Genomic DNA, 11,843 nt, shown 5'->3' with positions numbered 1-11,843 from the left:
CCGGCTTTTTTTTTTTTTGTTTAAACTCTGGTTGTTGCAAAATCTTCCCCCCTCCCCTTCAATGTGTCTGTACAACACAACCCGGACTTTTCTAATATTTATTCAACTGTTCAGGTAATACAAGATATTAGTTTCAGTGATGACAGCTGTTGGATTATGATAAGTTCCTCTAGGGGCACTAGCCATATATTTGCTATAAATCCTCAGGGAGGATCTGTGAATATTCAAGCCCTTGATTGTAGTCTTCCAACACAAAATAACGGATTGGGTGGTATTACTAACCAAGCAGTCCTCAATCCTTATAGTTCCAGCCTGCAAATGCATAAAAAGCAGAGCCTGTGTGCAGCTGGCCCACCAATCACACTTTCTGTTGTTAGCAGAATTAGGAATGGAACTAATGGCTGGAGAGGCACTGTCAGCGGTGCTGCTGCAGCTGCCACAGGAAAGATGAGTTCCCTTTCTGGGGCTATTGCTTCATCATTTCTGTCACTGCAAGGGCATTGGCAGATATGTTGATGGGAAGCATTCCAAAACAAAGTATCACTTGTTGGTTTTTTTTTCTCCTCTGGTTCCATGATACAATATGCTCTACAGATGTTAAATGGTCGAGATTCAGCTATTGTGTCTGGATTAACCCTGCTTTTGAATTAGCTCCACAAGCTGATGCAAGATTAGTAGTGGAAGCTATTCAGAAATGGAATATATGTGAAAGACTAAGTTTACGGGAGCGAGAAGATAACATTGACATATATGGTGATAATGGAATTCCTGATGGCAACAAAATTTATCCTGAAGAATCGAAAAAGGACATTGTCAGTAGCCCAAAATTCAACAATGAAGTTGTGAAAGCAAATTCCTCTTCAGAAGATCGTCATCTGTATATTTCCCAAGCTGAACTGCAGATGCACCAAACTCACACTCCATTGTGGGCAAAGTCTGAGGTATTTAATTTAGAATCCCAAACTGTAAACTGTTTTTAATGCTTATGCTTTTTTTTTTTTTCCGGTTTGACACTCGGAAAACTAATTCTGTTGCCAACTTGCCTACTAGATATATTTCATTCAATGGTGAAAGAAGCTACTATAATAGATGAAGGAGCTGCTGCGGGAGGGGAATTTGAGATTGAAAGGATTCCCTACTCGCATTATTCAAGCGAGGTCCAAGCACACTTAATTCCTGTTATACAGACCCCCAACTCCAACAAACAAGGTTTGATAACTTTTATTTTCCAGCTATTCTTTTTCTAACCACTAGTTATTCATGCCCGTGTGATGCAGGGGTAAATAAAATTTTGATACAATTAAGCAAAAGAGGGAGGAAATTGGATTGTATATACTTGGCTTGATGACCCTATGATAGTTAAAATGGAAATGGCTGGCTTTCTTGTGATTCCAACGTTTAGTGTCCTCACAGGACGGAGGTTGTTAAATTTTTCTAAGCAGGTCTTTGTGACTCTGAGAAAAATTACGCCAATATCAAACCAGATTTAACATGAGACCCAAATTTTCAGGATTACTATTAAGACAGCTAACATTTATTGCCAACTGCCAAGTAAATGGAGAGAGAGGGTTTTCAAACAAAAGAGGACGGGGACATGTCACAATGTAATATATTAAAATATCATTATCAATCTAATGATATATCAATCTAAGGTTTAGGTATTTTCGTTTGAATATATCACATGACTTAGATCAAATGCACTTAAGAAACTGTATATCAATCTAAGGTTTAGGTATTTTTATTGGTATTTAGGTTTGTGCATCCTATTATTATTCTTAATGATAGTATCTCAGTTTAGAGGGGCGAAGCAGTACCAGCATTTATTCTACTTTTCTCTCAGGGCCTATGCTCTGGATGGCAGGGTAAATGAACAATTGTTACAATCAGAGTACTGGGATGTCTGAAAATGGCAAGATTTCAGACTGTACGACAAACTCTACTGAATTGGACAATGGCATTCAAGTACCTAGATTGGGTGATCATCTTCAGCCAACAAAACAAGAGGCTATGTAAATAAAAATAACTCCCCAAAGCCAAATTCTCAGTTTGAGATTGTAAATAATAGAATAGAGCACTTAAGCATGGAGGGTCAACTCAAGCTAGTAAATAGAGTCAGAGATGGCCTGCTAATGGAGAATCACATTGAAGATTAAATAGTAAAAGCATTCAAATGGTGAGTTTTCTTGTGATATTTTTATGGTTCACTAAATTTTTAATTTATGGAATTTCCTCTGCATTAGGTACTAAATAGCTCTGGTTGGTGCACTACGCCTCTATAGATGAACTAGTGAAATTTGTTTCGAGTTAATATGTTATTTGTTTTTGTTTGTCCCCATTTCAGGTTTGTAATTATTCTTCATTTGGCCCCGGAAGCTCAATTAACAGTGTTTATAAAAATGGTTGGAGAGGTGAAGATCCTGAAGGAGTAAGTGCTTGACTATTATGCAAAATTGTGGATACTGCTCTGCTGGATTTTATCTGTTGGCCTTGTAAATACATGCTTTATAATAATTAGTTAAGAGTAAATAGTAGAATCATAACTTTTCGTTTACATTTTTCACCCCGAAAAAAAGAAAAAGGAAAGTTCTCGATTACTTTTTATTTTAATTTATTAAATTAAGATGATTTCCTCTATCTTTGATCTTGCTTTTTGTGGATACCCAAGTACGCCTTAACCAGGGCATTAACATCTCTGTAGATGCAGAGATATATTTGGTCAATTATTTTACCCTATTCAAATCGAGCGTGCTAATCTTTCTGCTCCGGAAGTTGAATTATTTTTTTTTTCAAGTTTGATTATTTCTTTATTGTTCCAGACGATAAATTAGACGAGGAACATCGTTATAAGTAGTAATATCAATCTTGATAAAAGGATTTACAAATGAATTAATCAGCACACCAATCTTTCAATTTTGAAAATCTAGAATCAAGTGGTGAAAGAAAGTAATTGGCGTTATGGTGTTATAAGTTCCTTCCATTACTGGGGCGTTCATTGATACAAAGATCTTTAAATTTCGTCAACGAAAATTGATCTATTGGTTAAAAATGTGACAAATATTTCATAGAGGTATATAAATCCGGTTACCATGTGAATATTTTATGAATGGGTAATTACAAGTATCTCTTTAATTCTTTAAATAGGCTTTTATTTTTAAGTCATTAGGTCTAGATTGGTCTTATGTGTGGTTTCAATTCAATTCATCTCTTCTTTCAAAAGAAACATGCTTGAAACTAAATTGTGATTAGTAGGTAATTTAAATATCTCTACAAAATATAAATATTTTTGAGCAATAACATGTGTCTTATTTTAATGAGTTCTTAAAAAACCTGTCTTATCTTTCTTTTCTTTTCTTTTTTAATAAAAAAAATGATCTCTAGGCTCTGGATGGGCTTGTTAGAGCCACCGAGCAATTACTTGACATCTCTCCTTGTTAGAAACTATAATTCGTCCCGTACGGCACAGGGGAAAGATTTCATTATACATGATGTAAATATTATAATTTTAAAAACATTAATCTATTGCATCTTACTACAATGGTTTTTAATTTGTTAAGTAGAATTTTCAACCTATACTATTTTTTCATTTATTTAATATTAGTTACTTATATAATTCCTCCATTTAAAAATATAAGGGCATTTTTAATTAAATCTTATCCTCAATAAAGTAGTTTATTTACTTTCAAACTATCACTATCTTTTTATATTTTACTCCTATTAAATATCTATAATAAATATGAAGTCATATTAATAGGGATATTTAAAAAAAAAAGCAATGATTACACCTTAAAAGACTTGAAACATCCAACTCTTCTCAAAACAAGCTTTATATTTTTCAATGGAGGACGTATTATTTTATTATTTTAGGATGATTATATCATTTATTTAAAGCATGCAAATGTAATTATGTTAACAATTTTGTAGATTCTAATATACAAGAGAAATATGTTTCTCTTTTAATAAATGAAAAAAGCCATAGCCTAAAAAATTTTAATGGTGAGAAATAAAATAGAACAATTTAAATTTCAATGGGCTTTATTTTTTTTTTTGTAAAAAAGATGTTAGATGTTTAAGAAAATGAAATTTATATTTTATTGATGTTAATTTCATTTGTGTGATTCATCTTATCGAATTAATTTTTTTTTGTCTGACACTAGAATCGGGAAACGGGCGGCTCTGGCCTATATGGGCTTGGCCCTTATGGGCCCAAGCTTGAAAGTCCGGTTACCCCAATTTCACCCAAAAGTTGAAGCCCGACCCTTATTCAAAGGGCTCAAGGTTGAGCCCATAGCTCGTTTACAAAAAAAATAAAATAAAATTTAACATTTTAATTTACTTAGAGTATTCTAAAAATCAAGATACATCACACTAAAGTCATCACACTAAGTCTCACATATTTAAAAAATAAACTCAAGATTTAGAAGTCTAAATAAGATAAAAACAAAAGTCATGATTAATGCTAATCAAGATCTCTCTCATCATCATCCACAAATAAATGTTATTTCCAACTCTGCCACAAGTCTGAGAGTGAGAGTGAGAGATCGAGTACGAGTGTGTTGCATAAGGTTTTCCTTAGAGGTTGAAAGTCCAACTCCAATTTGGCCATTCTCCAAAGTCCAACATAGAAGCCAAAAAAAAAAAAAAAGTTAAACGGACTTGATGGGCTGTCCAGGCCTGAACTCATTTTTTTAGGACTTAAAAGGGTCGGGTTTCAAAGCCCAATTATCTTAAAAAATATCAAATTTTCAAGCCCAAATTTTTATTAAAATGGATTAAAACGGGCGGCCCATCAGGGCCGACCCTTATTTCCAACTCTATCTGACACACTCCAAATCAGTATTATATAAAGTTTATACAATGAAAAAAAGAAAAAAGAAAGGGAGAGGGGAGAGTTATCCAAATGATGACAGTTATACAATAAAAGGTATATGTCTCCACATAATGAATAAGGGATATTAATTTTTTACTTAGTTTGAGAAAAGTGGAGGGAGAAAGGAGAGATTTTAGTTTGATTTAAACATATAGGCAAATAGAATTTCAATATTTTAATAGAGAGAAAATGAAAGAGGAAAAAAAAAAGAAAAATTAATTAAAAACTTTCAACCATATTTCCCTATTTTTTAACACTAAACTCATCAAAGTATAAACAATATATTAAAGTGATGTCAAAAATTTAGATAACGCTTGTCATTCTTTTTAATTTGTCAACTACATGCATATTAAAAAAAAAATTAGTAGCAACTTGCAACTCAAAATGTATCATCACTTACAAATTAAAAATACAATAAACAACTTGTTTTATTTTATAATTTTTTTTTATTCTGATGCATGTCAAAATTATAAATATACCATATTTTACTCTATAATCTTTCACCTCGTTCAAAAACTTAGTCTAAATAATAATGTAAAAAAAATTTAGTAATTTATTATTCATGAGAAATAAAAAATTTAACAACATACTATAGCTCATAATTTATTACCCCATGTTTAATGTATTGTTATTGGTCATTTAAAAATTTTAAAATAAAAATGTAAAATAAAAAGATAAATTAAAAATATAATAATTTCATAAAATTCAAAAAAATAAAAAAATAAAATAAAAATGTAAAAACATTTTTTATGTTGTTAATTTTTTAATAAATATATTTAACTAATTTATGATTAAAAATATTTTAAAAATATATCTTTTTGAAAATGATAAAAATATTAAGTGTAATAGATGTGCAAATATTTTAACAACATACTATAACTCAGAATTTATTATCCCATATATAGTGTGTAGTTATAAGTTATTTAAAAAATATAAAATAAATATGTAAATTAAAAAATATAAGTATTTCATAAAATTCACAAAAGAAAAATCTGAAATAAAATATTAGAAACAATTTTTTATGTTGTTAGTTTTTTAATAAATATATTTCAATAATTTATGATTAAAATTATTTTTAAAAACGATTTTTTTAAAACAATAAAAATATTAAATGTGATAGCTTTTTATTGTAGATATACACTAAAATGAATTTTTAACTGTACTTGTACAATAAAAAATGAGGGCAATGTCAGTAATTCACTGTAAAAGCTATGTTCAAGAGAAAGTACCCAAAAAAGGGAGGTAATATCAGTAATTCACTATTCATTACTGTTAGATTTGGGAGATCCCAAATTTATATTGATCCAGATAATTGTTTAATTACCAAATTCATTATGGCCAAAGGTATCCTCAACCTTTTGATGTCCCAACCGAGACTGGGTGAAATTCTTCTGCCGTTACGAGCTTGGCTGCTTTCCCGTCTTGTTCCTGCTTGATATTAATTTATTAGTGTTGAAGACATGACAGAACTTAATATAATCTTCTGGTGAAGCAAAATAACTTTATCAAATCACCACTGAATTTTACTATGTATAAGTTAACTAACCGCGAAACGAGCCCAGTGCTTTCTCGAATCAGTTTCCATTTCTATCTAGTCTGAAAATAGACTCAAACTCAAAAGTCGGTAAATCCTAATGTAAAATTTTACTTAAAATCATTCTTTGATTTGTCGTGTTGACCTGAAAAAGGCACCACCAACCTTGAATGCTGACACCATTCGAATCACGTTCTTAACGTGTAAAAAATGACGTCAATCATTTCTCATTTTCGGTCGAGGAAGTCAGTATTGATCCCTCTTTCGAAGTAGTAGAAAGAATATAGGATATAACAGAGTACATCCTCTCAATAAACGCGTATTATAATGGGAGATTGTGGTTTGCATCTTTTCGGCTTTCTTTATTTCTCTCACAGGTGATCAATCATTCACCCATTAAACAGGCCTGATAATATTTTAATGGTGATTCATAGTAAAATAACTTTAGACCAGTAACATTTAGGGAATATTACGTTGAGGAAGAAATTTCGTTACAGTTGTTCAAACTATGGGTAATGATGCATTAGTTAAACATTATTAAGGCCAAGGGTTATTTCTTTAAGTTTGGAAGTATGCTCCAACTCATCTAAATTTTGTTCACACTTGAATATAAAGATAAAGTTAATTTTGTAATGTTGGCAAATGTATCTTCTAGAATTCTCCAAAATCCAACGTCAGAATTTCTCTTTAGTGGAATGAAATCTCGTAGCTTATTGTTGGGTTGTGCGGAAGAAAAAATGTTTAACCACAATGCGTGAAGCGTCTAGTGCGCGACTTGCCAACTTGACAAGATGGAATTTCTTCTGCCTATAATCTCGCCCCCTTTATGATATCAATGAATGAAGCTGGTCAAAGTTATTGTTTTTGGTAATTAATATTTAATAATCTCTCAAGAGGTAGGTCATTTATTAGAGACAAATAGAAGGTTTACTGGTTTTTTACTCAAACAACCACATCATGAAACCCACCATTACATATAGAGAAAGCTTGTCATTTTCCAAACAGAAGTCCTGTTCTATCATCGTCCAAACTTTCAAACCCTGTGCTATATAAACTCAAACTTCGTGTGGAGGCAAAGCCAAGTTTACAACAACCAAATACAGACCAACTTCGTATTTGTTTTGTTTTTTGCTTTTCTTTTTCCTTTCTTCTCACCTTCAAACCAAAGTCAATACTCCAAGCTTAAATCAAACTACATACCCTGCTTCTTATTAGTCTTGTGTCTCTTTCTCCTTAACAACCCCAGTTCCTCTCAGTAAAATATTAAAGCCCATAAAAATCCCCTGACATGCCTGACCCAAATGCTAAGCAAGTGTAGGTGAATGATAGTGACCACCTTCAGCTTTCATCAAAACCTTCCCTCTGCACAATTACTTTCATGGGTTCTTGCACTTGTCCTCTGTTCTTCATCAGGTGGTAGTCCTCAAAGTGCCAAATGAAATAAGGAGTGCAAACTACCCCTTTTGGAGTATCAGGGGAGAAGGACTCCAAAGTTTAGTTGTGTTTGTGTTTGTTGAAAGGCCTCAGTGTGTGTGTGTGTGTGTGTGTGTGTGTGTGTTGCATTTGGGACAAAATGCAGCTGCAAATATCTCCAAGCTTAAGGCATGTCACTGTGCTTCCAGGGAAAGGGTTGAAAGAGTTCATCAAAGTGAACGTTGTGTCACGGCGAGTTTCTTATCGGATGCTCTTCTATTCACTCTTGTTCTTCACATTACTTGTTCGGTCTGTGTTTGTGTTGACAGCAGTGGACTCCATTGATGGTGAAAACAGGTGCTCAACCATAGGTACATTATCATCCTTTCTCTTCTTTCTCATACACAAGTACAAAGTCTTGCACTTTGTAATGAGTTACAAATAGCTCTGTATTTGGCCGCATTCCCCAATCCACATATATTTACCGACCTTTGATTTGAAAATTTTATGGTTTTGGGATATTGATAAATTAAAGGAAGTTGGAAACCAATAAAAAACATGTACATGTGGCCATATTTTTGTACTGTATACACACACTGACAAGCATATTCTGCATATTCGTCAGTAATATAGCCATTTATGTCCCACTCCTGCCACTAGGAAGAATATCCTGATAAATTAAGAGATTCACGAGAGAACTGACTAGATACTGCAGAATAAATATATGCAACGGACAAAAGTTCAAGTTTCCACTAAGAGCTATATGTATGTATGTATGTATGTATTAACCCACTTGTCAAAATCCGACTTTTTCTATCTTGTACTGCATAAGAGCAATATGATTCGCCAAACAGTTCATTTTAATTTTTAAAGAATGAACCTGTGTTTAAAAAAATTGGAAAAAATTTATCAATTTGTTAAAGTTTAGGATATCACATGAGTTTTCGCAAACTTGACCATAACTCCACGAGAGGCTGCCACTTGCCCCCTTCTCTGAAAAATAATAAATAAATAATATTGCATTATGAATTCTTTTTCCACTCTCACCAACAAAAACAAAAACGAAAGAAAAAAAAAAAATTCCGCAGCATAGACGCCATATTCTTAAGATAGAACTAATCCGATAGTAGAGCATAAACTCCACTAATTCAAAAATTAAACTTTGGATTTTGAGCCTGGATTGTGAAAGAAAAACTCAACTTCTGGGATAGCATAATCTGTATAGATGTGATTTATTGATTTTACATTTTCAGGTTGCCTGGGAAGGAAACTAGGACCAAGAATTATCGGAAGAAAACTAGAACCAACTGTAATATCCCAAACCCTTATTGTTTGAATGTTTTTCAATAATTTGCAAATACTTGAAATTTATACTAACGAATGAAATTGACACTGATTTTTATTAGGTCCCAGAAGTGATATTCCAGGTATTAGATGAGCCTCTAGGCAAAGATGATCTACAAGGAAGATCTGATATTCCACAGACGTTAGAAGAGTTCATGGCTGAAGTAAGGGAAGGTGAATATGACGTCAAGACATTTGCTGTCAAACTGCGAGAGATGGTACAATATTTGATCCTCCCTCTTTTTAACTAAAAGAACAATAAAAGATTACTTTAGTGCTTGTAGTTACACACTTCAATAATAAAATATTTCAAGGTGTTGTAATAAAATTATTTTGAACCTATCCACTTAATATTTTAAACTTTTTAATTCTCTTTGACGTGATATTATGTCTTAATGATCATACAAATATTTCTCAATATTATGTCTTAATGATCATAAAAATATTTTAAACTTTATTTTCTCAAAAATATGTTTTGTCACACTTTAAATCCAATAAATTTCAGTGTGATGGACTGCGTTAAAAATTATGATGAGAACAAAACTTGCATGCAATTTATAAATATTTCTTTTTTAAAAAATCGTGATGAATATATATTTTACTACAACTAAACATCACTTGGATCTTCCAGAAAACTTTTTTCTTATATCATATCAGAGAAACTTACTTAAAGCCAGTCCGAAAGATGCATTTTCACTAAAACCACTTGAACTTTGAGTTGGATCAGTGGCTAATGGAAACAATGAACTTCTCAGGTCACCCTCATGGAACAAAGGACCAGGACAGCTAAAATTCAAGAATACTTGTATCGTCATGTAGCATCAAGCAGCATTCCCAAGCAGCTTCACTGCCTTGCCTTAAGGCTAGCAAATGAGCACACCAACAATGCAGAAGCTCGCCTTCAGCTTCCTTCTGCAGAGCTCGTGCCTGCCCTGGTTGACAACAGCTACTTCCACTTTGTCCTTGCCTCAGACAATGTTCTGGCTGCCTCTGTGGTTGCAACTTCCCTTGTCCGCAACTCCTTGAAGCCCCATCTGGTTGTTCTTCACATCATTACAGATAAAAAGACTTACTATCCCATGCAGGCTTGGTTTTCTTTGCACCCTTTATCACCTGCTATTATTGAGGTCAAGGCATTGCATCATTTTGACTGGTTTTCAAAGGGGAAAGTGCCTGTTCTGGAAGCAATGGAGAAAGATGAGAAAGTGAGGTCACAGTTTAGAGGGGGATCATCAGCTATTGTTACCAATACTAGTGAGAAGCCATATGTTATTGCATCAAAGCTGCAAGCACTTAGTCCCAAGTATAATTCAGTGATGAACCACATACGCATACATCTGCCGGAGGTAAATAGTTTAAAACAGACTGTTTAGGGTAAAGTCCCTTATTTGTAAGCCTACTTAGTTTTTTCGTGTTGGTACCTCTGATGCTTATTGCCATAATACATATTTCATAACAGCTATTCCCAAGTCTAAACAAGGTGGTCTTCCTGGATGATGACATTGTGGTACAAACTGATCTTTCCCCTCTTTGGGACATTGACATGAATGGAAAAGTCAATGGAGCAGTAGAAACTTGTAATGGAGAAGATAAGTTTGTAATGTCGAAGAGGCTCAAAAACTATTTGAACTTCTCCCACCCTCTAATATCCAAGAGTTTCGATCCCAGTGAATGTGCTTGGGCTTATGGAATGAACATCTTTGATCTAGAGGCTTGGAGGAAGACCAACATAAGCCTTAAATACCATTATTGGGTTGAGCAGGTATGTGTATTTTTATTTATAACATCATAGACCACAAAGAAAAGGCAAAGTTAATGAAAACACCCTGTTTTAATTTAAGTCATCGAAATAGTTGCTTATCAGAGCTAGACGATACAATGCACTCTGAAAACTCTGTTTCCCTTTATGCAGAATATAAAATCAGACCTAAGTTTGTGGCAGCTAGGGACCTTACCTCCTGGGTTAATAGCCTTCCACGGTCATGTCCACATTATTGATCCTTTCTGGCACATGCTGGGATTGGGATATCAGGAGAACACAAGCCTTGCTGATGCAAAGAGTGCTGGTGTCATCCATTTTAATGGGCGGGCAAAGCCTTGGCTGGAGATAGCTTTTCCTCAGCTCAGGCCAATGTGGGCCAAGTATATCGACTTTTCAGATAAGTTCATCAAGAATTGTCGCATTAGGGCATCATAGCTTGGTTCTTGAAGCATGTGGCCTTGTTTATGAGTTGAAGAAATGGCTTTTGTAAAAAGAGAAAAGAAAACGAGAGTAATTCCTTGCATTAGGCCTTCATTCAAGAAGTTAAAACAACGACACAGCCTGGTGCTTCCCCTTTGTTTTTGAAACTTCCTAATTCCTATTCTCTGTGGAAAATCTCATGATTTTTCTTTCAGCCTTCATCGTATTAGTATTGTAGATTATACATGTAAATCTTTCCAGGCATTTAGGGAGTATCCTGCAGCCATCTGATAATTTATGCAGATGAACATTCAGCTTTAGTACTAATCGAACAAAAAGTTAAAAAAAGAAATAAAATAAAAAAAATAAAGCTTACAGTTCATGGTTTTACAATCAGACTTGTTGAACTGTATACGATTAATATATTTTAAATGAAACAAAATAAAAAGAAATAATCATTCATAATAATATAAATGAATATTTAAATATAAAAAATGAAAAAG

General features: G+C 33.3%; 1 protein-coding gene across 1 annotated transcript; it reads left to right on the top strand.

Moving 5' to 3' along the window:
* The first annotated feature begins 7,794 nt into the window (after positions 1–7,794).
* LOC129315424 (probable galacturonosyltransferase 12) lies at positions 7,795–11,592 on the top strand. The gene is made up of 6 exons (XM_054959090.1): positions 7,795–8,185; positions 9,068–9,123; positions 9,221–9,376; positions 9,914–10,504; positions 10,618–10,920; positions 11,071–11,592. Exons 1-6 carry the CDS (start codon positions 7,975–7,977, stop codon positions 11,353–11,355), a joined length of 1,602 nt encoding a protein of 533 aa, XP_054815065.1. The 5' UTR covers positions 7,795–7,974; the 3' UTR covers positions 11,356–11,592.
* Positions 11,593–11,843: the final 251 nt, after the last annotated feature.

The sequence above is a fragment of the Prosopis cineraria genome, unplaced genomic scaffold, assembly GCF_029017545.1.
Source record: "Prosopis cineraria cultivar Desert tree isolate PC_DT_omini unplaced genomic scaffold, ASM2901754v1 PC7, whole genome shotgun sequence".
In the NCBI taxonomy this organism is placed as follows: domain Eukaryota; kingdom Viridiplantae; phylum Streptophyta; class Magnoliopsida; order Fabales; family Fabaceae; genus Prosopis; species Prosopis cineraria.
This window is presented reverse-complemented; position numbering and strand designations above follow the sequence as displayed.